Raw genomic sequence first — 23,960 nt, forward strand, 5'->3', positions numbered from 1 at the left:
CAGGGTTTAATAACACGCAATGACACACCCAGACCCAAGTACACAAGGCATGCTTTACCTTCACAATGTGACCTCAACCGTGGGCAAGGTAGTCCACCTCATTGCATCACACCCTCCAGCTCACAGAAGAGACTCTGTGTGTCTCACTGCCCTCACAGAGGCAGGCTGTTATGCTCCCGAATGATTTTGGTTTGTCACACATTGCACCACTTAGCGGGCCAGTACCAAAAGTATCAGATGCACCAATAATCAGCTAGTCCTTACCACTCGCTAAGGCTAACCACACATTTGACGGAGTCGTTTCTCAATGCAATTCTGGAGCATGATCTCGGAGTTGCAGAGAGACGCTTAGGCAAACCCTCAAGCACATGAGACTACAAGACTGGAGCTCAGCCTTCAGAGTAAGGAAGCCTGAGCCGACTTTTTCCTACTTATCTTTTGCAGAAGGTCATGGATTAGGAATCATTTGGCCTTGTAGCTATGTTGCCTAAGTCAAACTCATTCTTATGATTCAGTCAACAAACCAATGCTGTAATAGTTGGTGGTAGAAAACTCAGATTGATGAAACCATGGAGGAATATATTTGTGTTACGCTGAAAATTTTCGTATGACTATCTACAAGATGGATGATTTTTTAAATGGGAATGTCTGTCAGCCAGAAGAATGTGTCAGGTGTCTGATTCTGGCTCACAATTTCTATTGTGGTACATCCCAGCTGTGTTTGATGATCTTGAGGTTAAGGTTCAAATTCTTTGAAATCATCTTCATCCAGCCAAGCTAAGTTTGTCTTTAACAGGCTTTGTTTACTGCCACACAGTCATGCCACAACAGAAAAATCTGAATCACAATCGATTTTATTGCCATTATCGGTAAAAGGACATTCAGAACAAGGATTATTATTCTGTTATTTTTTTCAGGTGAGATATGAATGATAACTATAAAATCAAAATAAAGCTCGACTGACGTATTAAGTGATGCTGTGTAATGGAAAAATAAAGCATGATGGGAAATAATCATCTAACCCCAACTATGATTGTTTAAGAGATGTGTCACAATCATTTTTGATTGTGGTTGTATCAATGGCAAAGTCATCGTGTTCATCTCTATTTTGTGTACAGATGTACAATTGTAAGAGAGAGGATATGGGTTTACATCATCCCCTGGATAACAGGAAAGGGACATATAGGCTATTTCAGGCAGGAAGAACGTGCGCATGTATTTGTGCTCTGATTGATGAAACCGGGGCCTTCCCAAGTGTTTTGTTATTTCCTGTTGGTTTCATTAAACAGTAACAGAACCACAAAACTAAAAACAAATGAGGTAAATTAGTAAGTTGAGGTAATAAATGCTACTGTTTTCAAGTCAATCACATCATTTCCTCCATGAATCTGTTTGATATCACCTTCTGCTCACCTCTGACATCCTAATGTGTCTCAGAAATGCTTGCAATACTTTTTTTTTTTCTGTCTTTCAAATGTACTGTGTTGCTGATTGTGTGAGGGGTGGTTAGTTTTGCAAAGCTCCTTCTCCATTGGGGACCGAGGTGGAGCTCATCCTGCTTGGATTTGATCAAAGGATTCTTCAGCATCCACAGAATTACTATAATTAGATCGCTTTGCTGAGTACTGCCCACAGCATCAAAATATTAGGCTCTGTTTTAGTGTGAATCCAAATACTTTTGTAAACGTAATTGCAAAATTATAAAGATGCCGCATTATGACACCCTTGTTTAAAATGTCCCATTTAAGAGCAGTGCGGTCTATTACCTTGAAAAACCTTGGAGAAAATTGATGATCACTCAATCAGTAAAGTGCTCACCCCGAAGACAAGCAGAACCAGAGTCACAAGCAGCCTGCTGGCTGTTTGATTGTTTTTTCTCTTTCCAGCACGAATCGCTGATACGACTCGCCGTTATTGTTCACCATTTACAAGAACGACGTAAAATCTGCAGATACACAAGAAAAATCCAAGACCTGCCTCTTTTCATTTGTACATTGGCTAGTCACAGTGGTCACCCTCCTTTTCCTTCACACACGTCTTTGGTGTTCGTTTCCTTTCGTCTTCTTTTTGCCCATTAAAATAACACCAAAATTATGCTGTAATATTTCATTGGTGGACCAATCCTGTAAAGTCACAATACTGATGACATTCATCATGATGACATTCTATTGGGGAATCCAATCAAGATAGACAAATCTCAATCGCCACAATACATAAACTACAATGTAAAAAACACAACTTGTACTTCTAAACTATGAATGACTGACTTTAATTATATATACATTTAAAATATAAATAACTGACATTTATTTCAATGGCGTAACAAGCAAAGCAAATTTACTTCAGCCATACAATCAGCCATTTTGTAATCTCTTCTTACCTTTGTTGTGAAATTCAGGAAAGCCAATTTTCACAAAAACAAAATTTAATACATTCAGATTTTAGTTAAACCATTACTTTTTTGCACTGTGTATGCAAGAATCCACTTTATGGATGTTAAAATTAGACTCCAGCCATTGGTGTGACACACACATCCAAACTACAAAACTTTCAACAATTCACAGAACCACTCCTGCCATCAGTGTGTTTGTGTTTTTTTACGCAGATGAATTGTAAAAATAAATTGAAACCTCAAAGGTGCTACCTCAGTTGTCTTGGATCCTTTTCGCAAAGCACTTGGGTCATAATTAAAGCTCCTGCTGTTCCAAAGGAAAGCATAGAAAAGATTTGGCTTTGTCAGACACTTTATAAAAAGTAATTTCCTCATGTTTCCATTGAAGCTGGAGATAAGCAAGGAATACTGAGGGGCAGACAGGTTACAGACTAAATCTGTATGAGGCAGCCCAAAACACTCAGAAGAGCTAATATGTAAAAATGTACTTTTGAACACCCACACATACACAACAAATGCATACATTAACTGCATATCTTAAAGGTGACAATGTTTTTCTAATGCCAGTATTTTCGACCACCACAAACCAAAAATTCTTCATTTTTTAAATGTCACAGTTCAATGATTTATGTACCTCTGCACTATATCCACTATCCGTGTAGGCAGTAGTGGTATTTTTTTTGCTGTACGTTATTTGGGAGATAACCCGCTGAATGAGAGAAAAAAAAGGAAAGTCGTGACAAAGAAAGACGAAGGAGGCAAATGACAAATACGCAGGATAAAAAAAAAAAAAAATCAGTAAAAAAGCTGTATGGGAGGAGATTTGGAGTGGCCTAATTAAAATGCGAGAATCCTGAGAGGAATGAATTAAGGAAATGTCAGTTAGGCTGAGCCAGAGGAGGCGAGATTAAGAGGCACAAGATCAACTACTGTCTGATTGCTATGTCTCTCTCGTTTTTTATAAATCACTGGTGCTCGGAACATTGGTCTTTAACAAGAACAAGTTGGTACTTGTAATTGTTAACTATTAGATTATACACTCACTACTTGGTCACTTATTTGGTACATAGACAGTCTAAAGCCATTGAGGGATGTACTAGTATATCAGAAACTGTTCAATTAAGGATATTTTCTATGCCTTGCAAAACAGAATGTGGAAAAACTCATATGGAACACGAGTATTTGTATTCAGTTGCGTAGACCTGAGCAAGGTACGGCTCTGATGAGACATCCCACCAGCCCATAATCTTTGATAGGCCCTCACAGTGACCATGAAGTCTCAATAAAACATAAATTATGTGATGCTTTTATTTTGAAAGTTGTGCTTTTATTTTATGTGCACGTGAGGTCGCTAGTACAAGTGAGGTCGCGGGCAAGATCTACGACTTATATCTGCAGTGTTGCGAACCTATTTATTTTCGCTATATTGGCTGATGACTTAACTACCCTTTCTGGCAACTATTATTCCCAAAAGAGAGAGTAGCAAAATACTAACTGTGCTTGTAATGTTAGCAAAATTGCCTGCGTGGAGGCAAGAGGGCCAAGATATTGGCCTGATAATACTATATGCAAAATTTTATAGCTACTGTTTCAATTCCAGTAGTATTGGAAATAACTGATGCAATGCATTCCTACAACAATGTAAACAGACCCAACAATAAACTACCGTAATTTTCAGACTATAAGACGCACCGGACTATAAACTGCACCAGCTAAAATTTGTGATTCAGGGTTAAAAATTTGCCCAAAAAAGTAGCGGTTTATAGTCCGAAATTTACGGTATATCCATCCATCCATCCAACCATCCATTTTCTGAGCCGCTTATCCTTATGAGGATAACCCCTTGACTTGAACCCCAAAATTGTGAGGCAGACATACATACATAATGTACCTCTTGGGATTTATGTGTAGGAATTATTAAATATAACAAAAAAACTGAAACACCGGTGCTGTCTCAAAAAGTAGTACCACCATTCAATTTAAGCAACTTAAGGTTGTCTCATCCTCCTGTTCTGCAGCACTTTGAAAGCTGACAGTGTATTAACAACATGCTTACAGACTTTCACCCGCTGTCCCATATCAATTTGCCCTGTAGGGAAGCTCCATATGGGGCCGACATGTTTCTGCTGTGTTGGGCAATACCACAGCATACGCACACTGTCAGACTGCTTGTAAAGTGTATTAGAACAAATGACATCGACATGTCGATTGTCAACATAGTGGAGGGAAGAGATGGAGGTGAACAGTGAGGGGAGCGGGAGGAAGAAAAAGACGCATAACTGATGTTATTTACAGATGATGAGATGACATATTGACACAAGACAAACAAGAGGGAAGAAAGACTGAAAGTTGCCAGGTCACTTTAAGTACATGATCAATATTTGCCCTTCTCTTGAAATTGATGCATGGAAGTACTGCTTAGGTGAAGTATCCTTAATTTAGCTTTACTGACTTGCTCATCAGCTTTGACCTGACTATGTCGATGCCGAGACAATAAGCCATTTGGATTGCACCAGTATTAACTATAAAATCTTTCTGCATTGATAAGACTGTGTCTATGTTTACAAACAGTCAATAAACCTTTAAAAAAATAATAATATTGGGAATATTATGGTTGCGCAAGACCATGTAAACACCGTAAAAACAAGATCCCAGGGTGACTCTTTTTCTAATAAATGCATATCGTAATACTTTCTTTGAAGCTAACATTGATTTGCGCACGCTCTCTCCACAAGGAATCTTGATCTTTTGAGTACCGGAACTACTTGTATGTGCAGACTCTGGTGAGCAACCCACTCTAAATACACAAGTAGAGGTTATTCGAAATGTTTCAGAAACCAGAATTTTGACCTTAACCAATATTGACTGCTTGTACACATAGTTTGCTATTTCAAATAACAAAATAACAGCAGTTGAATTCACATTTCACACAAGATAAATACAAGTACATTAACTCCAAGCATGGACATGCCAATCTTTAGCACTCATGCACACTGCGTGGTCTGGCCCAAGCAATAGTTGTTTCTTACATTGCAGAGCCTCACATTGCAGAATGACAACAACAGCAGCAGCAGCAGCAGCAGGTCATTAGTTTCAATCCAACACGAGATGGTCGCAATCCCCCTCCCACTACCCTCTCAATTCCCCACAAAACATTGAGTCAGCCAGGTGAGGTTTGACATAAATACTGTCATCATTCATTACGACAGCCTTAAATCTCTTTCTGAACTTCAAACAATGTGGCAATGTGCTTTTCAGGGTGTCACAGTGCTACAGGACAGGTTTGTACTGGTTCTGTCGAGTGATAGTACTACAATGACTTGGGGGGGCTGCACGCCATTGAAACTGTCATGCCCTATAATGAACAGTAGGCCTCAGTGTGAAGCAGCATGCACGTTTGTTGTGTGAGTTTGTTAGAAAGAGAAGTAGGTCAGACCAAACGCGGCACATTAAAGGAGACTTGACAGACTGATGTGGTGACAATACGGCACACCGATGTTAAAGCAACAAGCACTAGCAAATAAAACCAACATGTTTTTCTTCAGCATCAAATTGTAACCAATGCCCAAGTCGGATATACACATGCAAGATAGGGCTTGGCAGTTTATTGAAATTTAATCGCAATTTCAATTGTGTCATTAAGGAAAACACTTTTGGGCTGTGTTTGCAAATTCTTGTGTTGTGAAAGCACTTTCTTGAAAACACTTTTTTCTATTTTAATTTCAAGTGCATTAAGAAAAACTTTCAGAAACGCACAAATAGCAATTTTAGTTGAACCTCCCAATTCCAAATGTTTATATCCCCATTCGTTGTGAGCATGACAAAATAATATGATGCTTATAGTTTTGCATGACATGAAAGTACGACTCATAATACATTTACCATAGATGCATGCCCTTTTACATGTCTAGATCTGTAGCTGTTACCTCAGCATTTCTCACAGTGCAGGCAGTGTTTGCATGCGCGACTGTTTCTTTTCGTCGTGACATTTCCATGCCAGGTGTGACAAATGGCAGGCTGAGAGGAAACATTTATTCCCTGTGGTGAGCTTAATTAGCCTATCAGCTAAGCCCTGGCACTAGCTTTTTTTGAAGACCGCAGACACACACGCACACACACACGCACGTTTGTTCTTCAGAATGAATCCTTCAGCAAGCACAAACACAGACATACTACATACAGCAGACAAATAACATCATGAAGAACGGAGATAAGTGGACACTGCTTTTAAATGATATGTAAATTATAGCAGTAATTCTTATTTTGCGTCTCTGGCATCACATCCAAAGGGACTCGGTGTATTTTCTCCATTAAAGGTTAAATCGTTTACAAATTGGCTCTTTCCTCCAGCAGTTAGCCTTTGGTAGTGTGCAGAGGACATTTAAGGCGAGCAAGCAAGACTGGCAGGAAAGAGATAGTGTTTGTCTTTGTTTCTGCTGTGTGTCTGTTTCTACTCTAAAAGTGCATCATTGCTGTTTTACACCTTTGTACATTGTGTTCATGAGGGGAAGGTCATCGGTCCAATTCAGTCGAGTGCCAAATAGAAAATCTGCATGTGGCGTTTGGTAATAAGTCAAGGAATAATCCTGCCAAGTATGTACTGCTACTAATACATGCAAAACTGCAAACATAGAAATGGATGAGTGGCCTTTCAGGGCTAGTCTTTGTCTTGGCGTTCCTTTTTGTGAGGACAAATTACAGACACGATTGGCTGCAAGAGACTCCCTGACTTCTCCTTCAGGTTGGTCCTTGTTAGTCCGTGTGCACATCTGCTGATACACAGGATATGAAAGCCCAAAATGTTGCCGATGTGTCTCCCTAGTCAGCACAAATCCAGATACTTTGATGCCATCCAGGTAGTTAAGAGTATTAGGATATTAAGGGTAGACATGTGGGAGGTCAACATTGTAATTTCACCACATGGTGTTACAACTTGTTGAAAGGTGTAACCGGGTCCAACGGTCCTGCTGCTAACAAACAGCTTTTCATGTCGGCGCTAAAAGATTTGGTGGGGCTCCATGCTGTTCTGATGTGGGATTAGCGTAATCAATCAAAAGAGTCTTGCACTTGTTGGTGGATTCCTTTTAGGGTTTGAGCTGATTAGCTGGAAATGTTACCAAACTTGTTGATTTGTTCTGATCACCGTGTGAATGTTTTGTATGAGCAAGAGTTACTGTAAGTGTAGTCACCCCTTTTTTACTCATAGCAAATTCTTTCTGCCACCTACTTTTATTCAAGCCATTTGTGAGACTTCTTTGAGTGAACTGTTAACATGAGAATTCTTGGTGATTGAAGCCTGAGGGTTTATTTGTTGGTTGCCAGGAGACTGAGGTTTATACGTCCTGTGCCACTTGATGACAAACAATGAACATGTTATTGTGTATGACGGACTGCAATGTTTTTAGTGTACACTGCATGCAATGATCATGATGATGGGTAGCGTGTTGTTGCTAGGTGAAGGAAAGAAAGTGGTTTGATAAGCCTGCACTCGACTACACTATACACAATAGAAAACCCATAAAGGCTATGCCATGCAGTTTTACACCATTGCAACATCTGCCCGCATTGATTTCTTTAAGAAATTGGCCACAGTGTTACTAAAAGTGTTGCAGGAAATTTCAGGTTTGATTGCAGATAGCCCATCCATCCATTCTCATGTGTCAATAAACATTTATTATGCAGCTGACATATTTGCCCTTCCAGTGTTTTCTGCTGACATCAACAATTGTCTCCAAAAGCTACACAAACATTATACACAGCCTAAAACATTTCTGTATGCCTAACAATGCGTGATTAGAAGACTGTGACCAGATTGATAATATTTGCCCTGGAAATCACTGGAGCCCTCAAGGATCTCTGTTGGACTGTCATGCATCATGCATGAATGCATCCATGACTCCTGGAAGTGAACACCCATATTAATCCTTGGTAATCATCCCCCCACTTAATTATAGTTAACACAATACATTTCGTCAATATAATGAAAATCAGGGCATCAATGACAAAATTATAGACCTAGCCAAATAACACTGAATAGCACAATTTGGAAATTGCTTATTCTACAAAAATTCCTTTCTTAACTAGCAGCTGGGTGTAGTATGTGGGCGAGCCTCAAATGCTTTTCAGTTGGCGTGCTAGTATGTAGCCCTTTTTGATGCCTGCTTTTCATCCATCACCTCTTCCCGTTGGTAATGTACATACAGCAGTAGACACTATATAATTTGTCATTTTATATACTGTGTGTATGCACTATACTTCTGTCACTATATAAATATACGGTCAGCAAACATGTCTATAGTGAAAGCATTTAGAAAAAAGAGAGCTATTGGCTTAAATGACTGTGCATTTCACAGTTTGAGGACAATGCAGTGCAAGGTTCTATTACCTTTGCTTTCTTAATCTTGGGTGAGAGACAGTAAGTCAGAGGCAGTGACCTAGCATGACAATAAAACGACATCAGATCTACCAAGTATGACGGAGAGTAACCATTGAAAGCCCTGTAAGTGATTTTTCACATTTGTACTAAATCTAAAAAGAACTGGTAGATAGTGCAAGGATTACTGAATGGTGTAAGTTTTGTTAAGATAGCGGAAAAATTGCAATGGTCATGATTCAAGGAGACAAGAGCATAAATGATCATTTCTGTTTGTGTGATAATATGGACCAAAGTTAAAAAAATAAAAAATAAAATAATTAAAAGTGAGGTTGAACAAGCCAAAACGTGTTTCAATTTTAATGTCTTCCTGAAATGATGGGCTTGATCAAATATGACTCGAGGGATTCTCAATATGTGCTGCGCAAATTATTTGCATTTATAGATTAATTCTAAACAGGGGGTAAGAGTTGATTCCTCAGTTTTCACCACATTACACTGAAACAAATTATGAGTCATCCAACCCTTCATTGCAGTCAAGTAATTATGAAGTGCAGTCATCTCATCAATGCTACCAGCGTTGAAGAAAATACTAAATCTGGTAAACTAATGTTGCACACTGAAGGTGAACCACTTATCTGTGGGTTAGGGCAACACCCGGGTCCCAGTTATGTAACAAGGCAGATTCAGAAGGCCGACCAACGATATTCTCGGAACACTCCCAGTGCAGACCATACATTCACATGTTGTTCCCACTGGCCCATTCATGCAACACAAAAGGACGAAAGGGGGAGGCTTTCCCGTTCCACCCCCAATCTCTCCCATCTCCTCCTCCACTACTCTTGTCTACATCTCTGCTGTTGCTACTGTTTCTCATGGCCCCATATCCACTTATTACGTTCACCCCAATATCTTTCGCTGCTATGCTTCACCTTTGGTCTTTTCAGAGGCCTTTGTAAAAGTTTTTGTGATTGTCTCATCATCTGCAACTACTCACACAAAACCATACACCTCCAACACTTGTGACTGGCCAGATCTACAGAATCCCACCATGCAGTGGTGCCACCAAAATGGGGATGTCTGGTGTCACAGGCAAATCGCCTTCATCTCGTCCTCTCATAAACTGCTGGCAAAGAGACACCACCCCCACTCTTTTCTTCTCATCGCCGTGGTGAATGGAATTGCATGGCTGTGCAGTTCAATCACTGTCAAACGCAAAGAAAAGGAGGCTCTTATGCAAAATTTCATGATTCACAATTGATTAAATAAGGGTGTCATTTCATGGCTGAACAGGGAGATGTAAGATAAGGCTTGCTACGGATTTTTCATGCCTTTGTGAGATATGGCTTCGCCTGATGGGCCCCATTCAAATCTGGAGCTGTAAAGTTTGGAGGGGACTATTCACACCCTATATGAGTGAAGTGGTAAAGGCACCCAGCATGAGGGCTGCTAGTGTCTTTCCATGGTTTCTCTTTCGTGCCTTTCAGCAATTTAGACATCATATATTGTATGTAGCTAAGCGATTTTCATTCCTCTTGCAATTTGGAAACTCCCATGGTACGTCCTACAGGAGGATGCTAAAAAACGTTTTAGGTGTAAAAGCAGAAAACGGAAATCTGACCAGGTAGTTGGATATACGGTATGTGGGTACTGTAAATCTAAAATTTTACCTTTCGTCATGGCTGACTCAAGTGATGTAAAATGCATCCTGAGCAAGTAGTGCATTAGTTCTTTCTTTATTGAACCATTTTAAAAACCTTAATAAAGGACTGTCTCCCTCACAGAGCTTTAGTGTCCTTGCATTATCAGAATGCAAATTTTGATGTCGTTTTATGTTATGTTTGTGTATGTCACTGTAGTGATTATTACACTAAAGCTTGAGTTGAAGAAAGTCGAGAATGGAATTGGAATTGCAATATATAACAGGAAAAATGCATTTTCCTAAAATTGTTCATTTATAATGTACAATATGGATGGATGGACGTACAGACAGACAGACAGGCAGGTGGGCGTGCGTGCGGGCGGACGGTTGGACGGAGAGACGGGTGGTGGATGGATGGATGGATGGATGGATGGATGGATGGATGGATGGATGGATGGATGGATGGATGGATGGATGGATGGATGGATGGATGGATGGATGGATGGATGGATGGATGGATGGATGGATGGATGGATGGATGGATGGATGGATGGATGGATGGATGGATGGATGGATGGATGGATGGATGGATGGATGGATGGATGGAGAAAGTCATAAAACTGTCATATTTCAACATTTACCTCACGAAGCAATAGTGACAGCAGTCTCCTGTGGAAAAATCTGTTATTTGATATAGTCTGTCATCCATCAACCACAAAGGCCGACTATATCATTCTTTGATTTTCTCATGATTATCTCTCCCTCGGAAGTAATATCGAGCCTATTAGCAGGGGAAGTAAGCAATATCAGAATCATTGACAACTGATAATAGCCATTTAGTCTGATAATAACAACCATACCGGCTGATATTGTGCCTTTCGAGACACCAAACCTGTCTACCATTTACTACAGGATGACAGTATTCTCTCATCCCCCCCTTTTCTCTCTCTCTCTCTCTTGCACTGTCATGCACACACACACACATGCACGCACACGCACGCACATGCACGCACGCACGCACACACACACACACACACACACAGACTGCAGGATGAATGAGTCCCATTGGTAAGCAGTATGTGAGTGCGCAAACAGGTTGGTTTGTTCAGTAGAAAGAGAAGAAAAGTGTGACTGTAAATGTGTGGTTTAGTGATCCATCTGTGTAAGCCACCAGGGTGCAGAGCAACATTTTCTTTCTTTTTTTTTTTTAATGGAAGAGACGCAAACCAAACCTCGTGAGGCTTAGGCAGGCCGGCTTCACTTTTTCCACATGCTCAGGGGATTTGAGCTCATTGTTGAGTGTGGGTCGTTGGTACATATGCTTTCTGGAAACCTTTGAGGTCATTTCAGGTTTTCCCTTAACTCGATTTCACCTCAATCAAGATTAGTTCTTTAAAAGGGTAATCTTGACATCAACTCATTTACTATTTTTTCCCCAGCATAACATTCACACTGAAACATTCAATTAAATCACGTTCCTTTCCACAGCTGAGCAGAACTTGAATTAAATTAGGTCCATTAAATGGTTCATTTATATTTCAAGCATTATCTGCTGCTCTCATTCAAAGCAACATTGTATTAATTGCAATAGATAAATTCGCTAGATATGCCGTGCTTGCAGCAACCGGTAGTTAGAAATGTAATGGTCAAGGCTGTAAGTCCAGTATAAAAGTTTGTGAAAAGCAGATGAAGAGCAAAATGTATTTCTTTACCAAGATAGAAAAATAAAATTCCCATTGCATCCCCTGACAATAGATAAAATACCCATTGGCAAGTGTGCAAATGGATGTTTCTAAATACTTTGTGCAAAGATGAACATTTACACACATTAATTTATTTTGTAGAAAAAGACTTTGGAGTGCTATCACAATCAAGCGATAACATAAATAAGGAATAAATAAATACACATAAGTGCACATTTATAAGTGTAATTGCTATGGCAATAATATATGTCCCTTCTAGCTCTTTTCTGCATTTTCACAACCACAAAAGGTCCCTTTGACTTCTTGTTTCAGGGCACCTAAGAGGCTTCCGTGCATACTTAACGTCAATCGTTGATTCAGAGCTGTTGCTAATCATACATCTCCACATGCGTGAGACACATGTGACCAGCATTCTTTCACTTTTAGCCTCTATACGGATTTGATTGCGTGGGGGGGAAGAGAATAAAACAAAGGTAGCTTAAAGACAGGAAATATTCATTGCTTGAAACCGCAATATAGCATAAACGTTTTCTCTTTCATCATACTGCAGAATGTTTGCGAGATTCATTTGAGTGTTCTGCAGTATTTTAATGTTAAACATTTTAGCGCTATTGTTTAAAAAATACACAAAATAATGAGTTTTCATCTCCCAGAGCAGAATCCCCAGCCCTCCAACCCCGCTCTTGCCCATTCGCTTTGCACTTTCTTGTGGTGGAAGAACAGCTGTGAACTGAGGGTGTTTGTGTATCAGGCTCCAGTGTCATACAAGACTCTGCATCTTGCTCAGAGATTAACTCCAGGTAATTAATCTGAGCTCGTTAGCCATATGGCAAGCACGTTCAGGCCAGAACGCAGCTGAGGTGATCCAACTCCCGTGTCCTCACTAATATGCATAGCACGGCCAAATGCGTTTAGTAATGAACTTCGCAATATGTTTGCGGCTGGTGTGGTTGTCTGCACGGCTGCTTGCTTGTGTCGCCATAGCGCTGGCCCACATGATGGTTTGCCTTAGCGCTGTCCCAATGGTGCACTGGTTAAAAGGAATCTTGCTGGGTGGGTGTGGTTGGACTGATGCGCCGCTACCTTGCTGTCCCTGGAAGTAAAAAAAGACATTCAGGAGGAGGGGATTGCAGATTCCTTCCTCCCTTAGAGCAAGGGATGATATGAGGGCCAGGGGAGGAGAATGACAGGTGCGGGAAGAAAGATAAGTTCCTTTCCCTTAGCCACACAGGAGATTGGGTGAACCAAAAAGAAAAGTGCAAAGGGAAAGAAAGAAAGGGGGACAGGTGAAATATTTCCCCCTGTGGCAGAGGAAATGAGGAAAAGTCAGAAGTATCGGCCAGCTCTGTATGTGAGGAATGGATTAAACCATTCCCAGAAGGGAGGCTGGATCACTCTCCCATTCTCTCAGTGTGCCGACCAGTGATGGATAATATTCATGTTTTCCTCTTTTGCTATTTCCTCACGCCTCTGCATTGTTTGTGTGAACCCTGGAACGCATGCCAGGCAATTCTTGGTTGCGGTTCCCATGCATTCAGCAAATTTAAAAAAAAAACATTCCCTGGAGCAATCCATCCTTGCCCCATCTCCAGTCCAACTATTAATTCTTTGCCCCACAGCTTCCATCTTACAGCATGAGATTAAAAAGCAACATTGCCAACCAAGTCCCGAAGAGGAGGAGGAATGGTGGAAGTCGCACAGTATGGAGATAGTTCATCCAGAGAACAATCCCCTTTTTTCTCCTTTCAACATACTTGAGGCTGGTCTCATCTGATCCATGTCAATTAATTGCAACGAGTCATGATCCCGTGATGAAATCAGTTAAAGACTTTGGATCAACATTTTTCCACGACTTATCATGTTCTGCATCACGAGTGAGTTGAAGCCTATTCCAGCTAACTTTGGCAAAGTGTTGGGATCCAGCCCGGACCGGTCAGCAGTCAATCACATGACACGCAGACAACCAAGCATTCACATTTGTTTCACAATTTCCAGCAACACGGAAGCAAGAACATGCATAAAGGACAGAGCAGTGTTGACCACATGCTCCATACTGGCAGATCATTCAGAAAATCATACAGTACTTTCTACATCTGGATGTTTTTGTTCACAATAAAAACAAATCAATCGCCGTGATATGATCTATAATGTGATTTCAATGTTGTAGCATCCTTCCAAGATACACATTGTGAATGCAACCCAATACATTTTTGGTTTAGGTTTTTATGAGCTAAACAAACGTTTTGTGACGAAAACTGCTTAGATCAGCCACTTAAGTATTTTCTTCTCAGGCCTGTATTTCTTTTTAGGTGATCATAAGCATAAGCAGCTGCTGTTACACGAGGAATTACCACCTTCTGTCCGACAACCTGATGTTTTGAACTGGAATAGTGAAGAAAACAAAGTCTTACATAGGATGGGGAGGGGTAACGGAGTGGGGAGGGAGGTGTGAAATAATCCTGGGTATAGAAAGAGGTGTGAAGCTAAGCAAAGGGGAAGAAATGTAAAGCAGAGGAGCAGAGGGGCTGGATCTCGATTGTGTGAAGAAATGCGTGAAAAAAAGAACTGGAGCAAGTGAAGGTGAAAAGAAAGGGGGGAGATGACAGGTAGAAGCTCAAAGGTGTATTGGATTGTGACAGGTCTGCTGGAAAAGCAGCTTAAAGGGATCTTCTCTTTTATTCGTTATTACTTCCACAAAGAAGGGTTTTCCATCCCTGTTTATGAAAGGGTAAAATTCATGTGGAAGGAGTGGATCTACGATAAAAAAAAAAAAACTACAAATTATTTATGTATGATGATGTGCTGTTCCACTTCAAGATTCCTTGCCCTTTTTGTGTTCTGCTCTCTTTCTTTCACTAAGTGGGACAGTGCATCAACTGTGTAATTGTGTTCATGGAAGGTGCTCGCATAAAGGAAAGGTTGATGACAATGCGTCTGGTTTCAGGGTAAAAAGCCTGAGAAAAACAGTGTTCATAGTCCAAAGACATTTCCATCCTCGGCTGCTAGCGTGAATAGCAGCTAATTCAACGCCCTTGTGTTCAGCTCTCCCGCTTCCCTTCTGTTGTACATAGCTCCGTTTTCCCCCCACCTCTTTTGGCGCCTCTTTTCTGTCTTGTAAATGCTGAAGCACATCAGGGAGCCTTGTTGTTGTGGGCTCTATCTTTCCCCAGCTGCTGTTTGCTGTTCCACCTCCCATACTCCCTATTTTCTCCCCCCCCACCACCCTCTCCCCAATGCGTCTTACAAGGTGTGCAACAGTGACGTGGCTGCAAGGCAGCTTTCTTTCTTTTGCATCTGATGCATGACAGTACATTTTGCTGCAACAGGCCGGCGCTACCCTAATATCAGCACTCCTTCGCCTCACGATCCATTCCCCACTTTTGCTCATTGCACTTTTTTAGTGCACTCTCCATTGCCCCCCCCCCCCCATTCAGCTTCTTCTGCTTCAAAGATAAACTGTTGGTTCAGTCCCACACGTACACAATCTCGTATGACGCCTTCCTTGTCACATGCCACACTACAGTTCCTTCTTATTCTGAGTCTCCAAGTGAAAAGAATTGTACACATGCATGCACACACGCTCGAGCATTAACAGGCACACAAACTCACAGTCATACGCTGGCCCTTTATCCCCTTTGGGTAATCTGTTTACGATGAGCTGGGGCCATTTGAGGGAGAATTTAATTGAAACCGGGCTAATCTGATGATGGCACGGAGCAACAGCCCTGTGTCACCTCCAGTCAAGTTGCACCTTGTAGTCCTCCCACTCAATACCTCAATACTTAATTTCATGCCACACAGTTCAGTGCATTTTGTTGCCCACTCAAACATGCCACATTGATTGTTAAAGCAAAGTATGATATGCTCCACGCTCGCTCGCTTCTCATCTTGTGTTTTTCTTAATAGTGTGGCTCCGCTTTTCGAATCCCTCACCATTTAACAAGCATTCCTCTCTCTACTCTTTGCAGGATGGATACTACTCCCATCGTCCCAAGGAGAAAAGCAAAGTGGACAGTAATAATGAGAACTCTGTACCAAAAGACTTTGATAACATAGACAATAGCAACTTTGGCGCACGCTCGCAGCCGCATCGGCAAACCGGCAGGAGGCAGCAGCGAGAGCATCTGCAGGAGAAGGCTCATGGCCAGCAGCAAGTCTGGCGTGACAACTCCCCCAACTTGGTTCGCAGCTCCAATGAAGTGCTACCTTTAAGCCACCAGCCACTGGCGGTCGCCAACAACTCACGCTCGGGTGGTCAAGGTGCGGCTGCAGGAGGGTCGCGGCATCACGCCGCTCACCAGGCCCAGCACAGGCATCAGCACCATGACCAACCACCCGAGTGCGAAATCAGTGGGAAGGAAGCCATCTCAGCTCTGTCCAGGGCCAAAAGCAAGGACTGCAGGCAGCAGATTGGAGAAGTCTACTGCAGACACAAAGAGGGCCAGTTAATGCCAGAAAAGGTCACTCGCTACTGCCCCTTAGAAGGTGAGCTCATGAAACATGTTTCTATTTTGTGTTCATAAATATTGAATTTTTTGATATGTTAGGTTGAATATATGCAGTACAAGCACTGAGAATCACAAAATGATTTTATTCTGACAAGGGTTATAATAGCTTAGTATTTTTAGTGATAATTATTATTTTTTTCTTTCATTTTGACTTGTGAATTGTTGCTTTTATATTTGAGTACTCCCTTAATGAAAATATTTTTTCAATTTTAATTTCAGGAAATTCATTATGTTGTTAACTATAACAACCTTGATTCTGGCCAGTATGGTTCAAATTAATTGGAAAAAACAACAACACTGAATTGCCACTCAATTGAAAGCCAAGAATCATTAATTATTTATTTTACTACGTGTAATTGGTATTGCAGAAAATTAGGATGTTATTTGTTTTCTGCCCATATTGGTTTCCAATTGTCATGTGTTTATTATTCTAAAATTCAAAATTCCTCTTTTCTTTTTCAAACCGCTAAACAGACAAACATATCACATTCTTTTTCTACCTTGCCCAGCCTGCCAACAAAATCAGAGGATGAAAACAAACTGGTGACAAACAGAGAACAACATAAGTAGCATTTTGTAATGTTTTCCAGCAGCAGCAGCTGTCAGAACAGCTTCACTGGACCTTGGCATATATTCTGTTATCTCTAGACGTCTGCTGGAGGCTTGAACATCATTCACTTCCCAAAATGTATTATCTGCTGTTTTGACGTTGGTGGGCTGCCCTGACTTCAATCCAAAATCACTTCAACATGCTCCCTCTGGACCGGACCTGGGCAAAAAAATGACTCGTTGGCCACACCGCAGTCTCTATGAAGTCAAAATAAATTGTAAAATGTGTGGTGCTTGGATTTTGAAAGTGCTACTTTAATTTTGCTGTGCTTGTTTGCAAGCGGTATCACTGAGAAAGAGCAACAACTTGTTTCTTAAGTGTTGCCAATAATGCCAATGTTGCAAAAATTGTGATTTTTTTTCAACTCTTCCAGCAACAATTTTTCAAGCACGTAATTGGCTACAATGCCAAATGTGGTCCTCATCTAGGCAACATTCCTGCATGGTGCAGGGAAGAGAGCCAGGGGGATTAACCCTGATAATCATTTAGGAGTCTCAACTAGCTGACTAATAGGATTTAGCACACTTCAAATTGTAGGAAATTGATGCACGCTGTAGACATGTTTTCCTAATTATAATGGTAGCATCTTATTAAAAGACTCCAGTTTAAGTTCATTTGGGCGCGTATCATGTGGAAAATGATCCTTGACTTTAACTTCACAAAACTTAACTTGGGATGAAAAACATTGATTTGATAAATCTCATTGTATTTGAATTGTTTCTTTGTACTCTTGTAACACAAATATAGTATATGATCTCTTTTTAATCTGAAACAATGTTGGTATACTCACAATGGTCTCCAGCCAATTAAAAAACTAGGCAAATGCCTTTCTTGTATAATTGGCCATTCTTAAGTGACGAGGACACACGAGCTGTTGCATTTACCGAGATGGGGTTGGAATGAACATATCGTGTCAGCAGGCTTGTGCTCTCCTTCGAGAACAAAAAGCACGGTGACATTGCAACTTTTGTACAGTCCCCTTCCCAAGAGCAGGGGTGTCATTTATCGGTGCCAAGCTCTGTCTCACCAACCCATTCAAACTGACGGTGCGATCAAAGACATCAAGAAATAGAAAAAGCCTTTCCCCTGGTGGCTGTCCTAATAGCAACGGCACAGCTAAATTAAATCACTTGTCGGTCTTACTGTCCTTCTGCCTGGCTGCTGCCTGCCAATGTGTTATCGCTCCCTCTTTCCTCCTCTATTCCCATCCCAATTCGAGTCCTAACCTTGTTAGCACAAAATTGTCCAATTTGATTTGATCAGTGTAGCGTCCTTGAGGCATTGGCTGGATCAGCAATTGTGTTAGATCTGATATTTGTATCATTGAATGCTGGAGGAACATGCTCAATCTCTTTGTTTACCGTATGCTAACTTGGCTAATAGTATGTTTGGCTTGCGATGCATGCTTCGGGGCTTGGCAGGGAGGGCCTTTGTACAGTAGCATTAGTGGGACCTTTTGCCAAAATTACATTTAACCAGGCCAAATAGCATCTGGCCAAGAATGTAAAATTGTGGATAATTTAGTAATTGCCCCAAATCCCCCCCCCCAACAAAAAAAAAAGACTGCCACAGTTTGGCTTCAGCTGCCAGAGCTTCAAATCAGCTGGCCGCCTGGTTGATGAGAAGCTCCGATGGCTACTTTCTCTACCTGAATTTGACACTTTTGTCAATATACCGTATTTGCCGGACTATAAGGCACACCTAAAAACCTAACATTTTCTCAAAAGCCGACAGTGTGCCTTATAGTCCGGTGCACCTTATACATGGGCCAAATTCCTAAATTCAAACCGGCCCGAAGCATTGTGTCATGAAAGCAATGATAAGTGGGCCGCTGAAGACTATGAATCATGAATCAAAAGGACTATGGATCATTATTTTGTGATTATAAAGTAATTTGTTGCGTCTGAGGTTGAAATAAAAAAGATAAAATGGAGAATGATTTGATTTGGATTCAAAATCTGACATGATGCATTAATGGTGCGCCTTATAGTCCTGTGTGCCTTATATAAGGACAAAGTTTTAAAATGGGCCATTCATTGAAGGTGCGCCTTATAGTCCGGAAAATGCGGTATATGTATTTTTGACTGGTGATCTCATAAACTGATGAACATAGATCTAGAGATTCAGTTCCACTATATTCCTACCTCACGCGAGCATTTTAAACTGATGTTATGCAAGATAATTGAGGACAAGAGAAGGATGAAAGCAGATAAGGAAGCATAGTTTAAAGAATTTATGCTGACAGGAAGAATGATGAAGACCCTCCAGTTCATGAGGAGACATTTATCTATGTCTTTTTTTTACAGTTTTTTTTTTATTTTCCTGCTGTCATGGTTATTTTGTTGTAGGTCAAAATGACTCAATGGCAAAATCACAAATGCTTAACCAGTGTGACAGCATAAAGGAAGTTCTCACACACTTAGCAGTGCTCATTAGTTCAGCTATCTCAGATGGCACACATTCAGTGAAATAACTGGCCCAATTATCCATGTGTAAAGCAAACCAGTGAACCTTCTTAGCCGGCCAGTAATTAACATTAAGTCTAAGACAAACTAAAAATAATTCCCTCCTGGGATCTCTGAAGCTGAGTGATGTGCAAGAAACAAGTACCACCAGGGAATGTCAGAACGTAACGATTGTTGTTATCAGGTTGTTAACCCCAACCGTCTTTAGACAACGTCCTGCTGGACACCTCTCCTAAAATGTGTCTGTTAAATAGCAGGGTTTAAGGCTTCTTACATTTTGATACTTGGTTGTTAAAGCTGAGTAATTACAGGGCCTTAGGGCCAGACACTGTGTTGAGTCGGGATGGACATTTTGGGAACTATGACCTCTTGGGAATAAACAGCTTTTGTATTCCTTTGGCTTCTCTACAGACAGACTCTAGGGAACCAAAGTCCTTAAGAAATTATGGCACATTTCAAATTGTGACATAGTGCTCCTACTATAACCCAAAATGAATCACCAAGGATTGTAATTCCACTGTGGTAATCGTCTCTGCATTTGACCACGTTAATTCTGTGGTTGGGTGATACAATAAATTGTCCCGCATTACAGCGGAGAGTAACCAACTTTAAATAGCAACATAACAGGCAAATCAATCAGTGTCTGGAGATTAAAATTAGATCAAATAATGCTATGGGACAGGATATGAATTAGTACTGCACCAAATACGTCAACCAAGAGGACGTGACTATGAGGGTGAAAGTAAATTAATATAATCAAAATTTTAAGATAAGATAACCTTTATTAGTCCCATATGGTGGAACTTGGCATCATTTCACCAATTAGACAAATGCATGACATTTCTATAATAAGAACATTGAACTAAGTAGTAGTTTGTCAAAATGTTGTCCATGCTTACATTTATGTAATCCTATCTGTCAACAATGTTATTTGTTTGCAGAATAGAGTGCTAACTTTAAATTTGGACTTTTGATATATGACTCATCTCATTCAATACGCTTACTTTCTTTAATATAGTTGAAAGCAGAAATCCCATATACTTTGATTCTGGCTGCAACTGCATGCATTGCTACAAGATTGATTCAATAAATACAATACATTTTGAATCCATCATTTATTAATGATTATGCTGTGCAGTATGCATAATTCTTATTTTATAATAATAATAATAATAACTGTCCTGCATTAACATTCTTGACAAAATGTAACAAATGTTGAAATTTAGACAATTTGTTATGGAAGGGAATTTCTACAGAATGGCAGCTTAATTTCTATTTAGCAATCATAATAAAGCTTTTTGAATATGCTTGTCTTTCTTTTTTTTTTGCTGGTACAGGCAAAGCTAATGCTAATGTCCAGTGGGATGAGGACTCTGCAGAAAGCTTCCCATCAAATCCAGTGCGGATAGCATTTGTCCTGGTGGTGCATGGACGCGCCTCTCGTCAGTTTCAGCGTCTCCTCAAAACCATCTACCACACGTCCCACTACTACTACATACACGTGGATCAGGTGAGCTCAATTCCAGTAAAGGTGAACACTGCAGACTTCCACTCAGTTATTCCATTTTTTTTAATTAATTATCCTTACCTGTTGATGCAACAAGGGACATGCACTGATTATGTAAAACAGTCTGCCATTAGCTTCTACGGACTTGTCATTCTGTACTGCATTCTGTCATATCATTAGCCTAATAGCATAAACGATAGTTTTTTTTTTAATTGCTGTTATCAAACCTTAAAAAAATAAATTACTCCCTTTATGTTTTTTTTCTTGACTGACTTGGGCAACTATGCTGTTTTTCATAGTGTGTATCCTTAAAGCCCAACAACAACATTGAATGCGTGTCCTTCCCCAGGAAAAATAGTTGGATGATGCACATTAGCTGGACAATCAATCAAAACTTAATCATGATTTTGATTTTGTCCACTCTCGATCTTTAAAACATTCTAAAACGATTAATGTAGAATCAAAAACGCGTAATGCGTAGAACCGCCTGGTGCGTTTGCAACTTTGCATTTCATCCCCTATTTAAAAATGTAACTGGTCTGTGTTACACAGATGTTGAACATACCCGGAGGGTTATTGCTTTAATTATTGCGGTAATAAAAGCCCGCATTGTGGAATACCCCTTGCTGTTTTAAAACCTTTATACGTACGGACATACTGTAATTTACAAAACGCTTTTGCTGAACATGCATCCATTCTGATTTTGAGTCATATGGGTTTTTTTGTATGAAAACCAGGAATAAGTTCAGACCCCGCCACCCAAAAAAACCAGAGGAACATTATTTTTGTCAAAGAAGATACTTTTAACAAGATATTTGCCAAAAATGAAAAAGACAAAGGACTGTGTAGTACACAATTGTGGATATTGTTATGAAACTTATTGTTTCGCAACATGTTCAGAATCCATCAACTATTTAGTAAAGTGCTGCAAGGAATGTTTGTTGAAATATTTCTTCTTTGCTGCAGCGCTCCAACTACCTCCATCGGCAGGCAAAGGCCTTGGCTGCTCAATACCCCAACGTGAGGGTAACACCGTGGCGTATGGCCACCATCTGGGGGGGTGCTAGTCTCCTGACCATGTATCTTCGAAGTATGGCCGACCTGTTGTCTATGAGGGACTGGAGCTGGGATTTCTTCATCAACCTCAGCGCTGCTGACTATCCCATCAGGTAAGGGAGGGGCCCCACAATATTGTCTGTAAACTAAATTGAGTTGAGAAAGGAGATGAGGAAACTATGTGTATGTAATAAGATATTGGAATCTTTTCAAGAATGTAAGAATCTGGAATGCTGGACAATATGAGAGCTCTCAGTCCATATAGCAGAAACCCTCTTCTTAACTATGAGCCTTGAATAAAGAGTCTGTCACTCCAAACCAAACAAATCAATGAAGTGCTTCTCCAACACTTTCCCTTCACAACCTTCTTCAAGTCTTTGTTCTCCATTCGAGGGGTTACATGGTGACCTGATTACAATTTAATTGCCCAAGGTCAATATATATTGACTTTTTCTTCCTACAGTGTACCGGATGGTCCAAAAAGCCTATCTCAATTTTGAACATGTTTCTTTAAAGAGGCTGTAAAAGGCAATTAAAGGCCACAAAGCTCAAGTGAACTGCACACAATGTCATGAAAGTTTTTTTTTAGCTTTTTAAGGGGGAAAACCACCTTTAATTGAGCTTATTGTTCTTCTGGGAGTTCAAACTCTGCTACTTTTCTGAAGAAGCCAAGCAGCAACTAATTAAAATGCTTCTATAAGGGGAGAGTTATCTCCACCGCACACATGTCCACCAGTTGGATTTAGTAAAGTTGTTATAATGAACAAAGAAATGTAGGATCTGATGTCTTCCAAACTGAAATTGGATTTGTTTGACAAGTTTAATCTTGTCGCTCCCGTCACATTGATGAATGTTGCGGACATGCTGTCTATATGTTTCTGCACCGTGTCTAACTTCATGCCTTGCATCAGCCTACATATTTGCATATTTATCCTGTCACTTCATGATTAAATGCATTTGTGAGTATGCCAAGGCACTGTTTTGCTCATATTTTGCATTCTCATTTGCATGAGGGTGATGGAGTTGGAAAAATAGCTGACAGTGGAGATTTTAAGACCCATCTGTTGGGAAATGAAACGATTGATGGCGCCAAAGAAGGAAGTGAGATACAGAAATGACAGGGAGAAGGAAGGGAGGGGGCGAGATCAAGCATGGGGAAATGGATGTTTTGGATCCGTGTAATTCTGAAAGATGTAAATTTTCATCATTGCAGAGTATGTGTGTATTTGTAACAGCTTGAATTGGACCATGTTCGCTGGTAAATGTGGTCCTTTCAGACTTTTATTTTTGGCTTAATAAGGTGTGACAGATTTTTTTATAAGGTGACGAGCATCTCAACGTGTTTATGTGTGCAAAATAATTTGTAATCCAGTGTTTAGCTTTATCCTCTACTCTAGTCATTCAATGTTTAAATCCTGAATCTGTTTCAGTTCAATCTGAGTCAGCAAACAGTGACCGGCAGTCTTTCCATTGTGACCATACAATATTGGTTAGAGTCCAAATGGACTGAGGAGGTGAGGGTGGTCTCTCTTCCACCGCCCTGTCCTGACTACTGCCGTTGTTATCAGTGGGACGGGAGACAAGGCATTATTTCCCCTCTAATTCCCTGATAATGTCTGTCCTGCCGCATGGCTGCCCCTCAAAGGCAAGCGCAGAGCCATTCACGCTGTGTGTGTGTGTGTGTATGTGTGTGTGTCCAGAGAG

General features: G+C 40.5%; 1 protein-coding gene across 1 annotated transcript in view; it reads left to right on the forward strand.

The window, feature by feature from the left end:
• xylt1 (xylosyltransferase I) overlaps nucleotides 1–23,960 on the forward strand; it is a 64,480-nt gene that overhangs the window by 15,524 nt on the left and 24,996 nt on the right. The window contains exons 2-4 of the mRNA XM_088373735.1: nucleotides 16,079–16,595; nucleotides 21,031–21,203; nucleotides 22,167–22,369. Of these exons, the coding sequence (XP_088229861.1) occupies nucleotides 16,079–16,595; nucleotides 21,031–21,203; nucleotides 22,167–22,369 (893 nt within the window). The remainder of the gene's footprint in view (nucleotides 1–16,078; nucleotides 16,596–21,030; nucleotides 21,204–22,166; nucleotides 22,370–23,960) is intronic.

This window comes from Syngnathus floridae, chromosome 4 (assembly GCF_059516105.1).
Source record: "Syngnathus floridae isolate MCC-2025c chromosome 4, RoL_Sflo_1.0, whole genome shotgun sequence".
NCBI lineage: Eukaryota > Metazoa > Chordata > Actinopteri > Syngnathiformes > Syngnathidae > Syngnathus > Syngnathus floridae.